Source organism: Phragmites australis, chromosome 18, assembly GCF_958298935.1.
Source record: "Phragmites australis chromosome 18, lpPhrAust1.1, whole genome shotgun sequence".
NCBI lineage: Eukaryota > Viridiplantae > Streptophyta > Magnoliopsida > Poales > Poaceae > Phragmites > Phragmites australis.
In genome coordinates, this window is record NC_084938.1 from 7,117,288 (window position 1) to 7,142,806 (window position 25,519).

The 25,519-nt window shown below is 43.8% G+C and overlaps 1 protein-coding gene across 2 annotated transcripts; it reads right to left on the minus strand.

Annotated features, from left to right (window-relative positions):
* Positions 1 to 534: 534 nt before the first annotated feature.
* Positions 535 to 13,914, minus strand: LOC133898455 (probable disease resistance protein RF45). Of its 2 annotated transcripts, XM_062339157.1 has the most exons (3): positions 12,665 to 13,911; positions 4,505 to 5,251; positions 536 to 3,115 (listed from the first exon to the last, which is right to left on the minus strand). In XM_062339157.1, exons 1-3 carry the CDS (start codon positions 13,709 to 13,711, stop codon positions 1,052 to 1,054), a joined length of 3,858 nt encoding a protein of 1,285 aa, XP_062195141.1. In that variant the 5' UTR covers positions 13,712 to 13,911; the 3' UTR covers positions 536 to 1,051. The 2 variants fall into 2 exon arrangements, with proteins under 2 accessions (XP_062195142.1, XP_062195141.1); XM_062339158.1 differs by lacking the exon at positions 4,505 to 5,251 and having other exon boundaries at positions 535 to 3,115; positions 12,665 to 13,914.
* Positions 13,915 to 25,519: the final 11,605 nt, after the last annotated feature.

A 25,519-nucleotide genomic window follows, 5' to 3' on the forward strand; every position in this document is an offset into this window, starting at 1 on the left:
GCTGCCTCTCTGCTACTTCCGTCGCCAACGAATTCTCAGCAATAGATGCGCCTGTTGATTGGGGGCTCGTGATTGGGGAATTATTTATTGGCTACGTGAGGAGAGCGTTACACGAGATCACATTAGGCGAGAGGATTAAGAGTCTGATGTCTTACGATATTAGATGAGGAGAGAATAAGGGCCCGATGTTTTTTTAAATTCTAGCTATTTTCCTTTATTTTTTATAATAATTTTTTTATTTGTACTATATAAAATATTCTCACGTTAGCTTTTCTCCTACTCTCCTCCCATCTAATAAAAACGTTTAAAATTTAAATAATTTACCTATTTTTACTATTCACTCTCGTCCTACCGTCTTCATAACTAGCTACGGATATGAGATATGTTTTACTTAGTAAAAATAAATAAAGAAATCAAAAGAAAAATTAGTAAATAATCACCTCTTTTTTAAATCTTATATGAAATCAAACTATGGTATCGCTCCTAGTTATATATAATATATATAATAGATATGTGAGCAAACACATGTGTTTTGTATAGAATTTCATGAGTCTTCTGTGAATATCAGTGGATTCCATTCAAACGAAAAATTATGTGGATTTTGTTGGTACAGAATGAGGGCGAACCCATGGCAACACTGAAGTTCATATGAAACCATCAAAAGAAATTAAAACTCTTAGTACTAAGTAGGACTTAGCATAGAATCAGGAAAACATTTCCTCCAGGGTATTTCAGACGGTCAAGCTTCAGCTAAGAAAACCAGCCAGTCATCCAAAAGTTGAGTTGCCGAATAGGCAAGCTGCTCAAACCCGTGCTTCTCAGATCAGATGCTTCTAGCAGCTTTGGACAATCTCTAGCTCCCCCAAATAGCGCCTATCTCACATAGAAGAAGCATGGTCTGGCTAATGATGACGGCAAAACCCAACTGTTGATTCAGAGCATGGGGCTCTCTAATTTGCCGATTGCCACCGATTGCAGCACACGGACGTGTGCATTGTGCAACAACAAAAGGCGGTTTATGAGCATGTTGGTTCCTGCAAAACTGGTCGGCTTACAATCTCTCTCCAAAGTTCACCTTCAAATTGACAGGCTTTGCACACTCTTTGAGTTGGTTCTGCACTCGCACGATCGACGAGTAGTGCACCCTCGTCAGTGAAACTTCCTTGAGGCTTGTCAGAAGCCGAAGCCCTGATAGAACACCGTTGCTCAGGCAACTGGAGACTTGGAGCACTTCAAGGCAAGGCATTGTTCTCTCTTCGAAATACACCAGCTGGACCTGCGGCAAGTCAGAGAGCTCCAGCACAACGAGACTCGGGAACGACGAGCGCAAGAAATGGAGCTCTTTGCCTAGAAAAGACAAAGACCTCAGGCGCAGGATCGAGAGGTTCGGTAGCCTCCCAATGACCTGAATCGCATCCAGCTCCAGCCGGGTGTAGCATAGCTGCAACTTGGATAGATTCTGGAGCTGGTGGATCCACTGCGGTATGTTGACTAGCTTGCCTTCCACCTTGAGACTCTCGAGATCTTTCGGAGGAAAGAGCACCTCGCCCGCCAGCGAGCGCCGGAGTTTAGACTGCGAGGTGCCACCTGAGGACGAGCCGCCATTGACAGTATCTGGGGCCTCCGCCACAGCTGGCCCATTGACGGCGGTTCCATCCATGGACGTTGTCTCACCTAAACAACCATCTAAGGTTGGCATCCCCACTGATTCAGACAACCGCTGCACAGACAAAGATCGCAGCCGATTATGATTGGCAATTGCAGACCAGAAGTCCTTGCTGTTCCTGTCGTAGACGCCGGTCACTGTCAACTTACGCAGATGTGTAAGCCTTTTAAGCACTTTCATTGTGTGTTTCCCCCAGGCAACGTTGACGACACTTAGTGTGTGCAGGGCCTTCAAGTCCCCGATCCCTCTGGTAACTCTTAAACCATGTAGAGTATGATGCATCCAGCCAGCGGTAAGAAAGAAGCTACAGAACTTTGAGATATCTTGACTGTTCATGTCGGCATGTAGGAGTTTTGGTCTGCATTGGTATGCACACAAGTCCAGCAGCGAGCAGGAATAGAAACAACACCAATTGCGGCATGCCCCCGTAGCAGATATTTGCTGCAAAATTTTGTCCACGAACTTTTCATATATGTCGTCTTTATGCACATCCTGTCGCACAAAGCCAACACGCAGATACTGAAGCCTCTCAAGATTGACAACAGTTTTTGGCAAAACCATTATGAATGTATCTCTGACGTCCAGTGTCTGGAGGTGCCTCAGATTGCCCAAGCAATCTGGCAGCTGTGTAACACCCCTGCATCCTCGAAGGGAAAGATATCTGAGGTGATGGAGCTTCCCAATGTGAGCGAGATCATGGTCTCTTAAACCTGATGTGTCTTCCAGATCAAGCACCCGAAGCAATTTCATCTTGTCAGAAATTAGAAATGATCTCCACTCTCCAAATACAGTCAATGATCGCACGTGGGACAAGTCCAATATGCTCTCGAAGACATCCTTTTCTCTGGCCCAATTGCTACTTACTGAAAGGTGACGAATCGTTCCTTGTACCTTTGAGCTGCACCCCTCCTCCAGTATATAAACAAGGTTTTCCTCCATAGACTTGGATATGCTGATGTCACGGATCAGGTCATGAAGTTGACAAGAATCAATTTTTCCAGTGCTATGAGTTACTCTGTTCGTTGGTAGGATCATACTCCTGTCGAAAAGTTCAGCCAAGTGCTTGTCTCCAACTTCTTCGGCAGACATGTGACGCATTTCACTTGAGTAGCCCTCTGCGATCCACCGCCTCACCAAACGTTTCCGCCTAATTTTGTGGTCTTGAGGAAAAATGGACATATACAAGAAGCTGGACTTGAGATGATATGGCAAGCCATTATAACTCTTCATAAGGATTGCCTTTATCATGTAAAGTTCTGTATTAATCTCCAATTCAGCACTAATATGATCATTCAACTTCTTCCATTCAAGCGCAGTTCTAGGTTTATCAGATAGAAAGCCGCCAATGGTAGAAATTGCGAGGGGAAGTCCACGGCACTTCCTTAGGATAAGTTTTGCTTGCTCCTCCAGATCAGATCTTAAATCATTGTATTCATCCTTCTTGAATACCTGTGATTAATTGAATAACACCTTTAGTACCCAAACAAAAAAATGATCATTGTTATAGGTTTGAGAATTTGAGAAACTAGCTTAATCTGATAAATAGAGCACACAGTACCAATTAATAGCCAGCATTCGCTTTTGCCCTCACTTCGTACAAAGTATTAACCTAATGGTTTCTAGGTTAGTTCATTCAAGGATATCATGCAGATCTGCATTTTGTATTGATTTTATTGTTAAAAAGGCCCAGTAAAATGAAGACAACTAAACATGTTAGGGAAGGGATATTATTAAACCACGTGAAACTTAAAGATCATACTAAATTTCGGAAGAAAAGGATTAAAAAAGTCTTGTATACATCATAATTAGAACGAGACATGAGCATATCCCCAAGTCTATAGAGGGAACCTAGTTTATAAACTGGAGGAGGGGTGCAGCTCAATGGTAGAAGGAACAATTCGTCACGTTTCAGTTTAAGCAGTGCTTGCATATCTTCATGAAAATTTAGGTCAGCGATAAGCCTGCCGTAGTTCCTCTAAAAAAAGTAGCAATTGGCCAGGGAAAAAAGGATGTGTTCGAGAGCATATTTGACTTGTCCCACGTTCGATCATTGACTGTGTGATTTGAATTATTTCATCACGTTCGCTCCCCTGTTTTTACGGAGATGAAACCCTACATTTTTATGATACTCATTTTTTGCACGGTAAGACAGTAAACTGGAAAATAGAGATCACTGTCGGTTCTGAACAAATCCTCCAGCTCCACCATCCACCAATCCTTTACATGTCTCCAATTTCACTATGGAGATAGCAGTAAACCAACAACAAAACAATGACCCCGACCCTACTGTTTTGTTATGCTTGTGATGTGTACCATATCAAGCAATCCAATATTTGTTTTGTGCTTAATAACTGTTACTGTTCGAAACTTCCCTGTTTTGCAAAGGAGTCAGTTGGTTACTAAAGTCAGTTACTCATATTAAGGCTTATCTACCAAGACATTACATGATCAAACCGCAGGAAGTCACTATGAAGAAAGGAATTATGCTACAATTTCTGGAAAAATCACAAAAGGTACACAATGAACCCACCTAACGCAATGTTAGTACGACTCACTCTTGGGAGTTTTGAATTAATAATACAGAATTTGTCACTTAGTGCAAAGATCGACAGACAATTTTGAGACAATAATTTGAATTGTAGAACAAGACTATCATTGAGCTCGCACTTTCGGTGCGAAAAAAAAAATTGTAATCAAGTATGCTCAGCTTTCATATGGGTTTAAGATTTTTTCAAACTACTTATTATCATTGTAATAATCACCATTGGTATTTCCCTGACTCTATTGCCAGCAATCTCTAAATGAATGCATAGAAAATGGATAGTCGCTAGTACGAACCTTCTTTTTGAAGAGGTCGAGGGCATCCTTCTCTCCCATGGCGTGAAGCTGGTAGATGTTAATGTCATCGCCTTCCTTGGAAGAACAATGTTTCGCGACACTCCTTTCCCTTGTGGTGACTATGATCCGTCTAGCTTGTCCCATGTACTTTATGATGGAGTCCCACTCTAGAGTGGACGATACATCATCAAGAACAATGAGGCACTCGGGCTCCTGTAGAAGCCCAGCTAGCTCACGCTTCAGATCCTCGTATTTCATGGTCGCTAGATTTTTGCCATTTCCCCGTGCCATCCTGGTGATGTCTGGCCTTTTGTTCTCCCCAGCAGAAATCGATTGTGCATTTTCCTGTAATCTCTCTGCCAGCCCCCTGAGGAACACCTCGAGGCTAAATGGATGCTTCACAGTGACCCAAGCATGCTTCCGAAAGAGGCCAGCAAGCTCCGGGCTTTGGTAGACGCCCTTGACAAGAGTGGTTTTCCCAATGCCTCCCATCCCCCACACCGAGACCACGGAACGCTGCTCGGGCTTGCTAATCATTTCGATGACTTGAGCTTTCTCCTCTGCTCGCCCGATGAGCAGCGCTTCCTCGAAAGCCAATGCCTTTGTCGCCCTTCCCCCACCAAGGACATCTCCATCCGCCAACTTCGGTTCCTTTGGAGGATTCGAGGAGCTGGAGGCGACAGGGGCTATTCGGTTCTCACCAGCAGGAGCATTTGAGCCGGAGCCGAGACCAACAGCACGCTCGACCTGAACACACAAAACAATAGCCATGTAGTGAATTGAGTTCCCGTTGCAATCTTGTTTCTTTCTGCTTACTGATTTGCCCCCACCTTAAACTAACTAATTATAATACTTTCAGTTTACGTCTTTTAGGCAAAGAGGAATACCGAAGCAAGCCCGTAAAAAGTAGGAGATGGGTAAGTTAACTTGCAGTGAAGAGAATGGAGCCGTTGCAGCACAACCCCGAGCGTCTCCCAGACTATAGCGAGCGAACTCTAGATCTCTCCACCACAAATCCTGTAATCCCTCAGACTCAATCTTCAACGCGCGTTTACTCCTCTAGTCCGGCGGATGCGTGACAGTTTGGTGAAGAGTTGAGATCAGCTTCAGAGGCGTGAATGCCTCCTCCTCGAGCCCTTCAACAGTGTCATCCCGGTCAGTGAGGTCCTCTCAGCAGTGGGGGAAAGAAGTTACTGCAGATCAGGCTGCTCACCAACCATGCAGTGGATCTGGGGAAAAGTTCTCTCAACATCACTCTCAGATCAGGCAAAGGCATGAAGAGAACAGCGGCGGTGTGAAGGCACAAAAGGCACCTCGATTCAAGGCCATTGAAGAAGGTCACCCACCTTCCTTTGTGCAGCGCAGAAACAAGATTTGTGATGCCTCAGTGACAAGAGACAGCGACAGCTTTCATCATCTCCCTCACGCGGGCTCCCATTCTGAGACAGAGAATTGGGCTCGAGGTTATGACTTCAACTCGGAAGAATGGAGTACGGTGAAGCCGAAATTCTGGTGGCGTAAGAGGTCCATGTATTCAAAGCCCTCCCCCACCGGTGAAGCTACATTGAAGTCGAAGAAGTGCCTATGTTCGAACCTTTCCTTAAGAAACTTGCAAGGAAGGTGCTTCAACTGCCTTGCACTCGACCACAAGGTTGCTTCCTGCCATGACCCAACGAAATGTTGGTTCTGCAATCGTTTTGGTCATCGTTCCTTTGAGTGTAGCTTGAATCAGCCCAAGTCGCTTCTTCAGACCACAAGCTCTGCTTCCTGTCCCTTTTCAAAACAGCCACAACAATGTTCACAAGTTCATCCCCCGTAACTTCCTCGCTGCAGTGCGCAGACAGACCCTCCATCCCTTTCGCCTACCAAGCTGACCCCCTCCTCCTCCTTCGAGATGGCTATATTCCCTAGGGACCCAACGGCTAGACCGTTGGAGGATTTCACCGCAATCTCGGCCATAGGTTGCCTCAAGCGGAGGAAAGAGCTGCCTCTGGACAGAGCTACCATTTGTTGCCTGGGAGGGGCCCGGTCATAGACGGGCCCTTTCATCCTCTCGGATGCCCTGATGATAGAGTTCTGCGTCACTGTCCATGAGTGCCAACTAGTGAAGCACCATCTGGAGGATTTCTTGGTCATCTTTGGTAGCAGAAGTGCTAGAGGTGTAGTTGTCAATGCTCAGCTGCTGCACTACCGAGGTCGAGAGTTTCGCTTCATGGCGTGGAGTGAAAGAAGACAAGCCGACTCGATCAGCTAGGGTTTCCGCGTTCGTCTGCGTGTTGAGGGTCTTCCAACTCATGCTTGGTTTGAGGAGGTTGCGGCACTGGTCATTGGGAGGTGTTGCGCTCTGCATTATGTTGAGGAGCAATACAGGAGAAGAGAGCGCACGCGGACTTATGACCTTTGGGCCTGGTGCAACAACCTTGATCTCATCTCGAAGATCGTCTGGATGACCATTCCAGATGTCGATCGTGAGCTGCCTCCAATCTCCATTCCTCTGCCTTAAGCTGAGATCCGCTATGATAGGCCAACAGATGTCAAGAGAGGGCATACTTATAGGCTCTTCATCCACTTGGAGGTTATCCAGGATCTGGCGTTTCTCACCGACAACCCTCCAGATCCTCGTCATAGCAACAGGCAATGGCAACGGTTGCTGGATTGGCAGTATGACATCCCTGATGGTGGCGTACAGGCTAATCACTTTCCTCATCGTCCCTGCCACCGAGAAGGCGGTGGCCGCAAGGATCGGGATGGAGATGCAAACGAGGATTGACATCAACGTAGCTCAAGCCGGCACCGAAGCCTCTCCCTCTGGTCGTGGCTCTCACGCCCTTGCCGCAATAAGGGCAGTGCTGTTCAGGGAGGGGACCACCGCGGGAGATATGGAAGTTGCGTGGATGGCGCTGCACACCTCCTTTCAAGTTCTCCACCGAGAAGCCTGGTTCGTCATCGTCAATATGGAATCTAGAAGCAACAGTGGTGCAAGAAGGTATCTTTCACGTCGCTAATCACCACGTTCTGTACTCCACCCCACCAGCTGCTACCAGCTGCTTCCTTCCCCTTCCCAAGAAGGTGAAATATTGCTGATTCACGCATCCTCCAGCAAGTCGCTAAGCTCAGCTCCCCTTGTCTACGATCCTATGCTTGATGAAATGGCTACTAGCTTCACTTTTGCAGGTCTCCATAGCCAAACTCTCCAACACCCGGCGTCCTTGTCCCTTTCCCCACCTCTAGCGGCCTTCATCGCGAACATGGAGGACATCGGTGGGACGTTCAGTGACTCCACCAGCCAGGAGATCGAGACCGGGGATTGTGATGGTCATTAAGTTTGCACTCCAGCTCCTGACACTCAGCGTGAGATGCTTCTTCTGTCGACCTCCACGGTCACGGGGGAGGTCCAAGGGCGCGCTAAAGAGGCAGTTCTAGAAGACAACACCAATCGAGAGAGCACCCAAATCAGGGTGAATGAGAACAACTACAATGCCGGTCACGTCAACCTTGAGGTACAGAATTTGAAAGTTTTCTTGATTCAGTCACTCTGACACCTTCTCCTCCCCTGTCTCCAGTACCATCTGTTTCAAGTCCTTCTCTGAGTGCCTCTACACAACAACATCGTAGATGCCTCAACATAGTGTTAGATTTGCAAACAAATGTACACGAGGCAAATCTACTAAACAACTTGCGCAAGAAGTGCTTACCAAAAAACTAGCTGAGCTTTCACCACCCAGTTCATGTAATAAATCTTTATCTGGTTGCTACTTGTAGCACTTTGACAGCTGCTCAACAAATCCGCGATGGAGGTCATCACCATGCTGGTGGATAAGGGGAATCACCTCAAGTCAAAGAAATCCAAGAGGGTGGCCCCCAAAAAGGTGGCTACGGCGTGATGGGAAGGGCTCTGTCAAGAAGAAGATGCATCGTCTGGTTCCTCATGGATTATCGTATTAGTGTTATGATGTTCGTAGTATGTTCTATGAAGTGTAGCTCTCTAGCTGTGTTCAGTTGTAGTTGTTTGTGTCAAGGCCATCACGCCTTTAGAGTGTTATATATGTGTCATGGTCAATATGCCCCTAGGATTTTATCTAGTCTCGCTTCAATGAGTTTCAGTAGCTTGTTGCTTCCTATCATCCTGATGAGCTTCAAGAGGACAAGTGGGGTGAACCGGTGGAGACGAAGAGTACAACAGAAGATGTTAATCTGCTGTCAAATGTTGTTTTCGTCAATTTTTGTACCTTCCCACCCCTTCAATCAGACTCCAAGCAGTGTTTTTGTTCTTCCCATGTCTTAGTTTAACTGCAATATTCTATGCTGGAACGGCCCTAAGTTAAACTCCTCGACGAGAAGATCCGTTGTGTGTAACATGGTGATTTCCACGGGGCCAAAATTGTTTGCTTGCAAGAAACAAAATGCAAGTTTGGTCTCAACATGATGTTACTGAAACCCTAGGACCCAATTTCGCACAAACATTTGCTTTCCTTCCTTCCATAGGGGCCAGTGCTGGCATCCTCCTTGCTTGTTCCTCAAACCACTTCTCCATGGGTAATGTTACAACAACAGAACGCACCATCTCGGTAGATATCACAATGCTCAATGGTGTATGGACCACAATCAGAAGAACAAAAGTTGGCTTTCCTTGAAGAATTAAAGGTAGTCAAGCAACAGGTGCATGCTGAATGGCTTTTATTAGGCGACTTCAACCTAATCTATAGAGCCGAAGACAAAAACAACGGCATACTGAACCACCATTTGATGGGGAGATTTAAGCGAACTATTGATGAACTACAAATTAGAGAACTATCATTTAAAGGGAGATGTTACACTTGGAGCAATGAACAAGAATGCCCTACGCTAACCCGCATTGACCTTTGCTTCGTCACCCCAGACTGGGACCTTCTATTCCCTAGGGTAGTTCTCCACGCTGTCTCCCTGATGGCCTCGGATCATTGTGCGTTACTAGTCCATGGTAAGGAAGCCTCAGTGAAATTTTCAGGTTTCCGTTTTGAATCCTTCTTAGTTAAAATGGCAAACTTCTTAGAAGCTATTCAGGAAATTTTCAGGTTTCCGTTTTGAATCCTTCTTAGTTAAAATGGCAAACTTCTTAGAAGCTATTCAGGAAGCCTTGGATCAGCCATTCACAAAGTGAACCCTTTGTTATGCCTCTGGATCAAGCTAAATTGAACAACAAAGGCGTTGAAGGTTTGGGCGCGTAGATCGATCGGAAATATCAGGTTGTGCTTGGCAATTGCGAATGAAGTTATCCTTAGATTGGATGTGGCTCGAGAACAGAGAATGCTCACCCTGGATGAGTGGGAATTCAGTGGGCAGCTGAAGAAAAAAAGTGTTGGGACTTGTGATGATTGATCGTACCCCTTTGAGACAACACTCTAGAATGACATGGGTTCGGAAGGGAGACATGAATCAAATTTTTTGAATCAAATTTTTTGCAAATTAGAGCCAATGCGTGACAGAGGAAACATTTCATTCAATTTCTACAAACAAAAGAAGGTATGGCTATAAATGCCGAAGAAAAGGAGGCTGAACTCCTCAGGTTCTTCAAGGGTCAATTAGGCACTAACAAGTAGAGAGATCTTTGCCTTCGATGGGAACAGATGGGCTACCAAATGATGAATCTAGCTGATCTGGAGCAACCATTCATAGAAGAAGAAATTGAGCAATCTATAAAGAGCATACCAAATGAGAAATCCCTAGGGCCCTTCAGTTTTATGGGGATCTTTTACAAGATTTCCTAGAACATTATAAAAGAAGATGTGGTAGAAGCTATCTAGAGTTGCTACAACCTAAACAGTCTGGATCTTGCTCTCATGAATGAGTCCTTCATTCTTCTGTTGCCGAAAAAGAGGGAGGCTTTGCAGGTGGCCGATTACCATCCGATCAGTCTAATCAATAGTGTCTCTAAGATTATAACAAACTGTGCTAGCAAACCATTTGGGAAAGAGACTTAAAGATATTGTCTCAATCAGCCAAAGTGTGTTCATCAAGAAAAGATGCATTCATGATAATTTCATCTACGTTCAAAGTGTAACCTGAGAGCTGCAAAGATAAAAAAAACTGGCTTTGTTCAATATACTTGATATCTAGAAGGCTTTCGATTCCATAAATTGGCCTATCTGCTTGAAGTGATGCAAGCCTTAGGTTTCGGTCAAAGATAGAGGAACTGGATATCAGAGCTTCTAAGAACATCCACATCTAGGGTTCTTCTCAACAGACAGCCGGGACAACAAATTTGACACGCCAAAGGCCTTCGTCAAGGGGACCCCCTGTCGCCAATGCTTTTCATAATAGCAATTGATCCTTTGCAACGTTTGATAGAACTTGCGGCACAAAAAAACATAATCAAATTGGTGTTGCCATGAGGGGCGAGTTTGAGATGCTCTTTACATGCAGATGACGCAGACTTTTTTGCTCTTCCAAACACCTCTAATCTCACGACTCTCAGCACAATCCTTTTGGTGCTCGAGAAATACTCGGGATTTTCAACGAACATGCAGAAAACAAAAATTTACCCGATTCATTGTGAGAGTGCTCACACTGAGTCACTTCTGCAAAATTTCCCGAGGAAGATTTGTGAATTCCCCTAGCGCTACTTGGGTCTGCCGTTACACACCAGAAGGCTGAAGAGATCAGAAATCAAACCGGTGATTGACAAGCTGGGAACCAGGCTACCGGGTTGTAAAGGCAAGTTCCTGCCTTTGGCGGGCAGAGAAATGCTAATTAAGACAGTCATGTCATCTTAATCGATCCATTCTCTTACATTGTTCCCTCTTCAAAAATGGCTCACCAAAAAGCTCAACTGCATTAGAAGAGCATTCCTTTGAAGAGGTGACGAATCGGAGAAAGCCACCAGGGGGGGGGGGGCACTGCCTTGTAAAACTGGGACATGGTGTGCATGCCAAAGACACTTGGAGGCCTCGGCATTTTAGTTTTTCAGAGATTCACTCGTGCTCTTCATCTTTGATGGTTGTGGTATAGTTGGAAAGAAGAGGAAAGGCCTTGAGCACAAATGCAATTACCTTGTGATCAGGTGGACCAGGATCTGTTCAACGCTTCAACCGTCGTAACCCTTGGAGATGGCAAGATAACTCTTTTTTGGCAATCTAGCTGGATCAATGGCCAAGCACTAAAGAACATTGCACCGAGTATTTACGCAAAATCTAGAAGAAAGAAAAAACTGGTTTGCAAGGTGCTTCCCAATCATAATTGGATTAGTTGGATTGGTCCAATTGAAATACAATCGGAGCTTGATCAACTGACACTACTCTAGGAAAACTTACACGGACTATGCCTCACCAAAGGCTCCCAAGACTCCATCACCTGGAGGTGGACTGAAAATGGAAAGTACAATACGAAAAGTGCAGATCACATACAATTCATAGGAAAGTTCAGAAGGCACAATATGTCCAACATATGGAAAGCAAAAGCAGAACCAAAACACAAAAACTTCTCATGGATCCTTCTCCAAAACAAAATCCTAACGGGAGACAATTTGGCCAAGCGTGGTGGGGGGGGGGGGATTCTACAACTTGTCATCTATGTGATCAAGAGGACGAGACGACCACTCACCTGTGTAAGGATTGCACTTTCACCAAATAAACTTGGCATCTGATAACCACCTGGTATGGTCTGGAACAAATTGCTCAGATGGCCTCCTTCCAGACTATTCGAGCTTGGTTGCACTAAGCCAACAAGCATATTGATCATGACCATAGAGGAGATTTCAATGGTATTGTCATATATTTCTAGTGACACATTTGGAAGGAACGAAATTTTCCAAAACCAAACGTTGCTTGCGCATAGAGTAGCTTCTCTGATTAAAGACTTCGTTGATGTTAGGATAGCTGCTTGGAGAGAGCAAGTTGATGGTTTAAATGAAGAATAAGTTGTTTTAAGCGCTAGGCTCCAAGTAATTGTTTCTTTCTCTGCTCTTCATGCCTGTGTGTTTTTGTTGTCGTACCTCCGGTTTCTAGTCTCTAGATTTCCCAAACTAGGAGAGGTTTGTTTTGGACGCGGTATGCTGCGTGTCCTCTGTACTTGACTCTCTTATCTATGAAAAAAATTAGTAGAGCTCCTACTGTCTCTTCGAAAAAAAACATGCAGTGAAAAAAAGAAGAGACGTAGGAGACTAGTGCTCTGAGTACGTATTACCTTCTTGTAGAAGAGATAGAGAGTTTGCTCAGCTGACACCCACTTGAGCTCTGACATTTGATATGGTTGCTCGGTGCACAAGCTTGCAACTTCAGCTTGCTGTGCTGAAACTATGATGCGGCTACAATTCTTCCTGTCAGGGAAGTACGTTTTGATGCAATCCCAGTCAACAATTGTGGACAGGTCGTCAATCACAATCAGGTACTGATTGCCATTCACCTGTTGATGGAACTCATTTAAGACCAAATCCATCTGCTCCATCTTCTCGATCTTCATGAGAGCATTAGCCCCTACAGTTGTGCCTTCGTGACCCTTTTCAATTGAGTCGGGAGAATTTTCGTAGAACTGCTTCACAAGGTTCTTGATGAACTCCCTGGGATTGAAAGGACGCATCAACCTAACCCATGCGCGGCAACCGAACTTCTTCTTTACTGCTTCGTCGTCGTAGACCTTCCTGATTTCGGACGTCTTTCCGAGGTCTCCGCCTGTTCCCCACACTGAGATTACTCTGAGATCCACCTCCTTGCTGCTGATCAGATCCGCAAGGTTCACCATGGAGTTTTCCTCGATGCCAAAGCCGAATACCGCCGCGTCGGCAGTGGCAGCCTGCTCGGCCGCAGCGGCAGGCTTGGAGGCAGATCCATCCTTGATGAGGCGGTAACGCAAGTTCCTGCTGCTCACGTCCTCCACCCTGGCCTTGAGCTCCTTCACCCCCTTAGCAATGCCGCGCCTCTCCCACAGGGTGCAGATGATGCACCACCGAGATGGCTTCTTGTCGGAGTGAAGGGCGAAATCCTGGAGGTTGTCCTCGACGTCGTAGGCCAGGTCGCGGACCTGCTTCACCCAGGTCTTGAGCACCTTCTGCTCATCTTGCTCATCATCTGCTGTCATCAGGAATGACTGCATCATCTCCAGCTCGTCCGCGACGAAGGTAACGTCGCGCTGGACGCCGAGCTGCAGGGCGATCTCCTCCGCCAGCATGGATTTGGCGTAGTTGAGAGCTCCATTCAGCACGGACTTGCCAACGCTCACCACCGTGGCCTCCATAGCTCTGCTCTCTTGTGTAGATTTTGGGAGAAAGAGGGGGCAGGGATAGCGCTAATTCTGGATGAAGATTAAGGAGTTCTTGCTCTTCATAATGGAGGGAACTACACCTTTTTTTAGTGGGAAAGGAAGTACACCTACCGCAGAAGCAAGTTGTCATTTTTTTAACAAGACTGCCATACGGTCAAGCCAATACGACACAGGCAACTCAAGTGCCACGGTTCCTCGTTAGAGTGGAAAGAGATCGTCTGAACTTCGGTGAAATCAAGTGACTTCAGCTAGTACGAGCCATTGATTTAAGATGAATCGATCAGATTTAATAGTATAGTGCTGTAAATAGTAAAAAATTAATATAGGATCTGTTTAGTAGACTCTACGGAGAGTGATTTTAGGTAAGAAGTGATTCTGTGGTTGAAAGTGATTTTTTAGTGATTTTTTAAAATAAAATATATGGAGAAGTGATTCTCTGCGGGAAGTGAATCAGGGAAAGCTGTTTTTTTCAACTTCCAACTTTTAGCTCATTTTAGAGAATCACTCCCACAGATTCTACTCAAAGAGCTAAAAGCTGAAAGCTGCTGTTTGGCAGAGCTCCCTTATTCCAGTCGGGAAGCTGCTCTGGGAGCTCTGCCAAACAGGTTCATAGTAACTAACGGATTTGCTACAGTTCTATTACTATTGTACCGCTGCTACAGTGTTTGATGTCAGAGATATTATTTATCCTCTCATAAAATACTTCCTTTCTGACTCAGAGGAACTGAGTCCCATTAGAGTGGGCAAAAATCTAAAAATAAATAGCAGACGTAACCATATTTATTAAAATAGATAATATATTAGCGTATTTATAAATTTAGCATATGTATTTGACACTTTAGACATCAAAAAATCAATTTCGATAGATGAGGTATCAAAAACTCATGTATTTGGCACCTGAGGTGGTGAATACGATACTGTTCACCGTATTCGGTACGTCAGGTGCTGAAAACTCCCTGTGTGTCAAATATAGTGACCAGTGCCGTATTCGACACCTAATGTGCTGAATACAGGCCGGCCCAAAGCGACGCTCGGGTCGGTTGGTGCTTTCGGCACGGCAGGTCACATCGTGTTGCGTTCTTTTGCTTTTGCCGCCTTTTTGAACGCGCGCTGCTGTGTTTCGCTATAAGGAGCCGCAACGTGACCAGAGAGTATACGAGCAACGTGAGCAAGGGAGGAGAGAAGATGAGAAGCAGCAGTGCAGTGCGTGGAGAGAAGCAGCATGAGGTGAGGAGTAGTAGTGGCGCGAGGAGATGAGAATCAGGCCAAGACGAGGAGGAGCAGTAGCGCGAGTTACAGTAAGTATTTAAATTATGTATTTAATTAATACTTGCAGCAATTAGTAATTAGAATAAGTAGATTTTTTAATCCGTTTAATTACATTTGTATAATTATTTGCTTAGTCAGTGTAATAGTAATTAGTGTGAATTTGTATAATGGTAATTAGCTTGAATTTGTATAATATTAATTATTTGCATAGTCAGAGTAGGTAGATTATATAATAGTAATTAGTGTAAATTTGATTAGTCAGTATAATTAAATTATTTAATTAGTTTAATAATATGATGACCTAGTGGTGGCACTTTGTTTTAGTGGTGGCGTAAGTGGTGGACTAGTGCATGCATACTCTCTATAGGTGAAAGTAGATTGTCGTTGCAATGAGAGGAAAGAGAGAAAAAGAAAAGGTAATTGATAAAAAATAGTAGTGCACACAATTTGATAAAAATTATTTTCAGGAAGACTTAAAAAACTTGGATTGGACAGAAAAATTTGGTAAAAATCACAATGCACCAAAAAATTATCAAATTGATTTTTTTAATTAATAGTGGTGTACACCTATTTAATTAGTATTTTAATTCAATCTATTAAAATAGTAGTGCACACAAAAATTCATGCCCTCTTTTAAAAGAAAAGAAGCAGCTATGAAGTCAAATAGAGCAATATTTTCAGTGTCTTCTACTCACCGTAGACTAGTTCTTTTCTTTCTTCAACTCACTCAGTATAAACAAATCTATGAATAGGTTAATAGTGCAAATGTGAGCATTGATTTTTTTGCTAGAAACTACAGGTATAGTAGTATTTACCGTAAAAAGGAGATGATCACTCGGGTCAAGAGTGGCATGTTGATGCTTCTGACTTTTGGAAGAGTAAATATGGTGTAAAGAAAGCTAGCAAAACTTGTTTCTAAAATAGTTTTGAAGTCAATTTATAATGATATTGAATATTTAGTCAATATAACTTTCATGTTAGTTTAATTAATATTCAATATTAAATATTAATTATTTAATTTGAATTCAATATTGATGATTTAATCAGCATTGTTAATTACTTAAATATTTAGCATTGTTAAATATAGTACTATTTAATTTGTATTCTTAATTTATTTATTATTTATCGAGGGATGTAATTAGTTATGTATCATACATACATCTAAATAGTTATTTTATTATATGTACTTTGTGTTAGCAGATATGATATGACTTTCCATATTTATTACGGAGAACGTCCCGTAGCTTGCACGGGAGGCTTGTAACAATTCAGAACTGTCAGCACATAAAGAGTTCAGTTGAGGTACATAATGACCTGGGTGTCCTAAAATCACATGTTATGAGCATTTTGCATGAACAAGCAATCTCATATTGTTGTCCTGGAGGGTGTGCGACCATAGCTTGTTCCAAACAGCTCAGTCATTGTCCATACATTGTTCAAGATGAGAATGAATAACACATGAGCTTTGTACTCACGTAAGGCATTGGAGGAGAACTTTGATATAGGGGTGTACGTAAACATAGTATCACGACTAGTGTAAGGTGATGCAGTGACTACCGTGGAAGGATTAGGCCAACAGCTGATGTATAAAGAGGATGGAGGGCATGTCGGGGAGGGCGGTTCTGGTAGAGAGGGAGCTAGAGTGGACCCTTTTGAGGTAGATGCATGATGCATGGATGATGAAGCCGGTGGTGGTGGGGATGAACAAGCTACTGACAATGATGATCCGGTGCCTACGATCTAGTACTTTTGTGATGCTGGGCTGCTGGATTGTGTCGTCGTTGAGTATAACACCTTATCTAACTAGGGATACCGGAATTACGACATACGACTTGGGCAATAGTTTCGTAACAGGGGGAGGTCATCCACTTTGTTAGCAACTATGTTGTATGACAAGAAGGGACCATAAGTGCGCTCGATCTAACCCTACGAAGTATGAGGGCAGGTGTATTAAACACCCGAATTGTCGTTACTTCGTACGAGCACATATGCCTAAGTATAAGAACTATTTTGTGATAAGTAGAGACACCCCACATACATGCAGCGAAGAGGGTATTAGGGATGTGAGCCATGCCGTTGATGCGAGATTCATAGCCAAACTCCTCATCACTCTTGTTGGCACAAACATTTGTTTATCGCCAAAATCCATTATGAAGGAGGTGTAGACTAAGACGGGTATACTGATTAATTACCACATCGCGTGGCAAGAGAAGTAGAAGACGTTAAAGATGATGTTTGGAAGCTTCGAGGAGTCTTACAACTATGCTCTAATGCTACTGCAGAAGATTGCCATGACGAATCCAGGGACTCAGTGGGCTATGGCAATTTAGCTGATCAAGCTAGAGGATGGGTCATATAGCACCACTGACCGATACATCATTAGGTTATTCTGGTCCTTTGGACAATGCATCAAAGCTTTTAGACATTACATATCAGTTATATGTGTAGATGCCACATTTCTGAGCGACAAGTACCATGGTACCCTTATGACAACGATAGCGGCGGATGCAAATGATCAGATCATTCCTCTCGCCTTTGCAATGGTTGAGAGTGAGAACAATGATAGCTGGCTGTGGTTGTGGTTCCTCACTTTGGTGAGGACACATGTCGTGGGAAACAGGGAATGAGTTTGTATTATCTCAGATCATAACAAAGGTCTTCTGCATGCGTTGAACGTGCTGCATGATAGCACAAACAACTCCAGTGCATGGCCTGATGTGGAGAGAAGATAGTGCATGCAACACTTGGGAGTGAACCTATACACAAGGTACCGCAGCAAGTCTCTTGTAAAGATATTTAAAGGGTTGTGTCTGTAGGACTACTCAGTAAAGTTCAACGAGATATGGAGAGAGTTAAATGAGACCACTCGCAAGATGATGGCAGATCAACAAGCATAGGAGGACCATCTATGAACGCAAATGGTTGGGGGACAAACTATCATTAGCCGTTCACGTGCTGCATTCAGCTAGTAGATAGCGGGGAAGCTGGCAGAGTGTTGGGCTCTATTCAATGACACTCACGGTGATCATATTGTACCCTTTCTTATGCAAATAGTCATTCTAAAATTATTGTATCCCATGTTAGGTACATAATCATGACAACAAACATAGCGGAGGTGTTCAACAATGTCCCAAAGGGAGTACAAGGCCTCCCGTTGTGTGTCATTATTGATCTCACATTCTATTGAACGGTGGACTACTTTCGAGACCGTAGTAATGCTGCTATGAATTGCAGCATGCGGTTCGTGCCTAAGCTGGAGGAAATCATATCCAGAAGGAGGAACAAGGCACACTTTCATCGGACAAGGATCTACGACCTAACCAACAATGAATTCAAGGTCATGTGCTACCGTAGGTATGTTTCAGGGTATAGCGCATGGGATACCATGCAACAATGTCAACTTGGGCCTCACAAGGTGAAGTGCACATGCAATTAGCCAAAACTGCATCATATCCCGTGCTCGCATGTCTTAGCCGCTTACTGGGACATGGGCAGCAATGATGGATCACAATATGTAGCACCATACTTCACGATCGATACTTGAGAAACGCATGGCTTCCACAGATGTGGTCCTTCAACATTGGAAGCAGCTACAAAGCGATCGAGGGGTCTAAGTGGATACCTTATCCCCGAGCATGACGCACAGATCCTAGAAGGCCTAGAGCCATGAGGCTACAAGGTGATATGGATGAAGCAGATACTGTTGATGGCCTACGTAAGTGCAAACTTTGCAAACAACTTGGCTATGATAGGATGACATGCCCGACCCAGCAGTAAACTATCAGGCCACTATCAAACTTTAGTGTATTAGAGTTGTTGTATTTTAGTTTATTGTTTGAAGTTATTCGCAATCATGGTTTGTATTCTAAATTTTTATTCCCCTATTAGTTGTACTAATCATTTTGTAATATATCATTTGGTACTATCATCACATACGATGTTTTTTTATTGAACCATGAAGCTTGTTATTCACCTATTTATTGAACCATGAAGCTTGTAATATGTTCTAATTTCTTATTCACCTACTTATTGAACCACAAAGCTTGTAATATATTCTAATTTGTTATTCACCTACTTATTAGCCATGTAGCTTGAAATCATTGCCATGGCTCATGGTGGTCTTCCCGAGCTTCTTCAGCAACGGTACGACAAGAACCATAGGGGACAGATGATTTTCATAGGGCAACATGTACCATGATTATATGTGATTTTTAATCGCCACGATAATTTGATACTAACTCAGTACATGTATTAGATACCTTTTGAAGTTGATTCCGTTGCGAGCCCGGAGTGTCCACACGATTAAGGAGTTAGACTCTTGATTCCATGAGCCACTCACATGGGCAGGACTACTACCTTTCACTCTCATGATGGCCAGAGCTCCCATGGCCGGTGGTGGCAGGACACCTCTCCCGCCAATTAAGGAGCCACTGCTCACAGTTATCGTCGACCAGTGGCGTCCTGAGATGCACACATCCCCCATATTGTATAATTAACGAGTCAGCTCGCGTCACATCCTTATGAGATAACATCTTACAGTTGGAGATCTGCTGTGCTGGTTGCCACGTACAGAGGATTGTGTGATGCAACCTAGCGATAAAAGAAGAGGGGATCAGCTACAGGCTACCTACATCTCTTATAGCTATGGAGCTGGGAGTACCTATTGGTTTGTCAGCCTTGAGTGCTCAAGAGCTACTATCCAGTCCCCATCTCCGATGGCATTACAAATGACATGAGCCCTACAATGGGGTATTGATCGATGCATGCCAGGTTGAGATGGAGTCAACAGCAAGACCATTGTAGCTACTCCTGAGTGATTAGTGATTTGGATGTCCTTAGCGCTGATCTCGTGGAGTGGGATCCATGGCGTATGGCATGAGTGGCCGAAATTGCGACTAAGGGCTCATTGCATCATATTGTTGGCGTGACTCAGACTTATGGATGACCAAATACTTCTTGTTGTACATGAACAATGTGGAAGCATATTCTCCTGAGAGTGTATAGAAGAAGTTCAAGTACGAGAGGTGGTGCTAGTACCTCCCTCACGAGATGCTGGTCGGGCGCACAAGTGTGTTATTATAGGTAGCATTAATACCTTTGGTGATCCATGTTAATAAATTATAACTGTTTCGTTCACGTACAGGAGGAGCGCACAGGGGAGCGGAGGCATGCGGGACTCGGCATTAGTGAATGTCGAGCACTTATAGAGGTGGACAGAGTCAGCAGTGGTGGATGTCATCGTTCCTATTGGACAATATAATGACACCACATACTGGGAGTACCTTTCGTGGTACCGTTCGCACACGTGTTCCACCTTACTCAGCAGACTTGTATAGCTGGGACCCAGACCCTTCTCCGAGGATCGTGCCTACCTTCTTCATGTTGGGGTAATTGTTGCGGTACTTATAATGATTTTTATTAGTTAAACCTCTATATTATTAACATGACCCTCACCTTATACAGACCGAAGAGGAGTACGAGATGCATACCCAGGTGGAGCATGCTTGTGGGGAAGCAGGTGGGTCATCAATGCGGAGGGATCGGAACCCTTTTCGGGACTACATGGGGACGAGAGGGTCCCACTTCCTGTTCGTTATACGTGGTCTAGGTGGTTGTGCCCCGTGTTGGAGTGGATATGATAAAAGGACGTTCACATACCACATCGAGATGGCGTACAACCGACAAAGAAATAGGACATGCTACTACCATGATAGCTCAAGATGACGACGACGATGACGATTTCATGCCATAACAACCCCTCCCTCCGAGGCCTCCATCTCCAGAGGACATTGATAATGCTGAAAATGATGGTGGATTTGCTGGTACCCATCCTTACAACTTTCCATTACCACCTCAGAGACGACAACCATCTTACCCTGATAACATTGACTGGCACAGCTGGCATTCTTTCACTAATTTGTGTTGCCACTTTTCCTCCGCCATCTTGACATGATCTAGATATTCAAAATCTATGCACTACGAACTATGAAAATGGCAGGCATGACTATTTATTTTGTTTACAAACTATTTATGAACAATTTGTCTAATCAATGTGATGGTAAGTTTATTATATTAACATACCATCCAAGCACAATTCTTTCCAACATATGAAAGGTATTTGTGAACTCAGGCTTTAGACACGCCAATGTATCACCAGCATCTCAGGGACTAACATTAATTGAAACTCCAAAATCAATAATGTGATTGTGTGAACTATTCAACCTCGGGCTACGCTTGCTTTAGGATGAATTCTTAAAGCAAGCTTCGACTTTGGATTAAGATCAAAGGGATGGATGTTACTTCTACACCCACTCAAAATCAACAACTTTCATAAGGAATGCTTTCATAGGATTCTATACCTCCATGCAGAGGCAACAGTAACTCATTGCTGAACTTTTGCATAATCAAATGACCACACCAAGCAACAACTTTCGCAGAAAATCTCTGCCAAGCATCAATGCCATAACTTCTCCAACTTTCACAGGGAATCCTATGCTCCAGCCCCAGTCAAGCCCATGCACTTAGTCCATGCACTAGTCCCAGCCAACATAAATAATCCCACCCTCATCCATGGATAGACCACTCCTTCCTCAGCTCTCTCAACTGCAATGTCTTCCTCATCTCCACCAAGCCCACCCAAGAAAACATTGGGGGATTTTCATCCCTCAGGGGATCGAACCACCAATGTGCTTCTATAGCAATCCTTATAGGCTTTGCGAGTCCCAAGACATGTCCTACACATATGGCCTACACTTCCTCATATGTGCCAACTACCGTACGAACGTAGGGAGTACGAGCAACATCAGAAGAAACTACAGCTCAAGCATTAGGAGGAGAAGTGTATGAGGAAGGCAGCTAAGGAGGGCACCGCGACTAAGGCACGCAAAGCAGAGAGGGAAAGGAAGCGGGAGAGGGCCCGTCACGCTAAAGTGGAAGGCCCCGATACCCTACGAAAGGGTAAATATCCTAGGTGTACTCAGTAGAGAGTATTTATTGTAACCCAGTCTATTTTCATTCCCTAAGGAATGTTTGGTTTAGTAGCGACATGCTATTAAGTTAGTCTTTAGGCGTACCGTGCATGCCAATGTTTGTTATTGTCATCTCTTTATGGTTAGGGTTCATTCATGCAGTGACGAAAAACCTCATATCGCATTTAATGTTTATTAGCGTATGTAACGTCTATACTGGGTTATATGATAATCATACTTCACAACTATTATTGTTTGACAAATTAGATTTTGTATCCTTCTGACGTTACCCCCCTAAAAACTTGCCTACACAAATACATTAAATGAATAAAATATTGACAAAATTATGACACACTCATCTAGTTTCTTTCTTTATTTATTCGCTCGTGCCCTAATAAAACTAAATTGTGCTACAAAACCAGCCCGCTCGCATTTTATAGCGAAACATGACAGCTTGTGGGTTCAAAAAAGTGACAAAAGCAAAACGACACAACCGTCACTTTGGGCTGGCTTGTATCGGTACCTGAGGTGCCAAATACGACATTGTTCACCGTATTTGGCACCTACAGGGGGTTTTCGGCACCTGAGGTGCTGAATACGGTGAACAGTGTCATATTTGTTACCTTCGAATACAGGAGTTTTCGGTACCTCAAGTACAATAATCGATTTTTCGATGTTTGAGGTGGCGAATACAGGTGCTAGATTTGCAAATATGCTGATATGTTGTCTATTTTAGCAAATACGATTACGTTTGTTGCCTATTTTTAGATTTTTGCCCATTGGAGTGGGGAGGGATTATTGGTCTCTGAATACTGAGGGCAAGGTGGTTGGCTCGTTTAAAAGTGGTCTTTGAATATGGATTATTGCCTTTCAATCATTGCCATTGTTAAGGTTGTTGGCTTGTGCACCATACCTATTCTCGAGTAACATACGGTGTTGTATCGGTACGGTCGCGGTCATAAAATGGCGACATAACTTTCAATGCATGCGATGCACATGTATGACATACTTCATGCATAACCAATAATATAACTTCCAATATGTGCATAATACTTCAAAAACGGCATACTATGATAAAGAACAGCTGCAAAGTGACGTAACTCGCTTTCTTCACTTCTTAATTCAAGATTCAAGTAAACTTTGGAAAAGTAAATATTAAGCTAACAAGCTCATGTATAATCGAAAGACATAACTTTCAACATTGGTATATACGTCATGCTACGCATACGAGGAATATGAACAACTACAAAAAAGAATATATAACCTCATAATCCAGGGAAAATGTCCAATCCTCAAAAGGTGGAAAATAAATAACACATTCACATTTCCTTTAATAAGTTATTAGTAAGTGCGGCAATTAAAAGATAGAAGTAAAAAAATAACAAGTTAAAATATAGTCATCTGTTACATTCACTTGCCTTCATCGATGACGAAGGCGGGAATTAGATGCATCTCAAGGCGGCACTACCTGAACAAGTGCATAAATTAGCACCAAAACATTGCAACAACAAAAGCAAAAGGAGAGACACTCCTACACCCAAAAACCCCACGAACATGAAAACTGAGGTTTACTGAAAAACATCTACTACTAAGCTTGCAAGACGTCGAGTGAGAACTTCCACTAACGGAGTCAAAGACCAAAGAACAAAGCAACGACGTGTGAACTTACTCTCATCGGACGACAACACAATTTAACAGTTACTCCCAAATCACTTAACCAAAAACAACAAGACCAATGCCAACAGAGAGCTATCGGCGGGGCCTACAACTTTCATTTTAACCATATGGTCAAATTCATCACCTATTATACCTCAATTTCCAATTAATCATGGCACGCTAAATGGTTCATTGAAACACTAATTTGATGACGGAAATGATCGTCCCCACACATCTACGAGCTTCTAAGGACTAATTGGAAGTCACCTTTGCGGCGAGAAAGTTGAATCAACGACGGATTTGGTTATTCTAGCGAAAACCCCTCCACTTTCCTTATTCTTCTTTCTTCTTCTCCTCCCTCTCCTTCCTCCTCCTCATCCTCCTCCTCCTCTTCTTCTTATTCTTCTTTCTTTCTTTCTTTCCTTTCCTCTTGCTGTGTTGGCCCTTTGCCTCCAGCCCCCTAGCTGCACACACCCCCATGCCCCCATGCTCTCACCGGCAAGCGGCCAGGTGACAGCGGGGGCAGGCGATGACAGAGCTGGAAGGAGCTCTAGCATGGCTGCAGCAGCAGGACGGATGGGTCGAGATGGGGTAGCGGGCCGGGCTGGCAGCAGTCAATGAGCATGAGCAATGGGGTGGTGCCTAGCCATCAGGCGGTGGAAGTGTAGCGACTGGCGGTGGAAGGGTAGCAATGGCTAGGGTTATGGGGGTGGTCAGGTGTGTGCGTCAGGGGCGAGCGGATGCGATCGGGGTGGTGACCGATCCCATCCGACTTATCTAGATCTTTTTATTTTTTATTTTTTTCTTTTCATCCAACAGTCTGGATTTATTAGTCTCACTATGGCTTCATCGAGTGCCCAAATGAGACATTAGATAGCAAAACAAAATCATCTTGACGAGATCTACGCATTTGCGGTCTCCAATCGTCCATCCGAGCAACGGTTCAAAAGTTCATACTTCGCCCTCCTTGCGGGTCCCGTGGTCCACATTTGATTTTTTTGAAAAAAACTCGGTATTACATTCTCCCCTCCTTAAAAGGATTCGTCCCCGAATCTACCCACTCCGAATCTATAGCAACAAAGGACAACAAAGTATGGATAGGAAGATAAACAACAATTAACACTCATCAGTTTCTAAGAGCCCGAGGTACTTATTTTGCACTTCATCCTCAAATTCCCAGTTTGCCTCATGCTCAGACCAATTTGACAAAAGGACCTTCACATACTTGATTACCCTTCTACTCAATGTACACTCTAGAAAAAAAATCAATATGCATACAGGGTGACATTCCAGTGGAGACATTGCTCTACTTCTACAAGCATCAAATCAAACTTAAACTCAAGGTCACAAAGATGTTTCACAACATAGGCACATGGAAGACATTGTGAACCCCCTTCATATATTTCTGGTGTCTCCTACTAGTTGGACAAGCTCCTAACATGACGCCTAACATCCGTATGGCTCTTCTGTCGGCTTTGAACGGTATCTAGATTCTTGGGAATCTCCTGCACCTTCTCTATAGTCTACTGAACAAAGTCTGGACCAAGCAAAGATCTCTCACCAGCAACATCCCAACAAAGAGGAGAAACACACTTCCGGCCATCCAAAGCCTCAAAAGCAGCCATCTTGATACTTGCCTGAAAGCCGTTGTTATAGGAAAACTCAACCAAAGCTAGATGGTCCTCCTAACCACCCTTCCAAGACAGAATACATGCATACAACATATCCTCAAGAGTGTAAATAGTTCGCTCTGATTGACAATCCGTCTGAGGATGAAAAGTTGTACTACAAGCTTCATGCTCAAAGCACAATGTAAATTCTGCTAAAACCAGGACACACAATTGAAATTTTGATTCGAAACAATCGACTTCGGCACACCATGCAATCT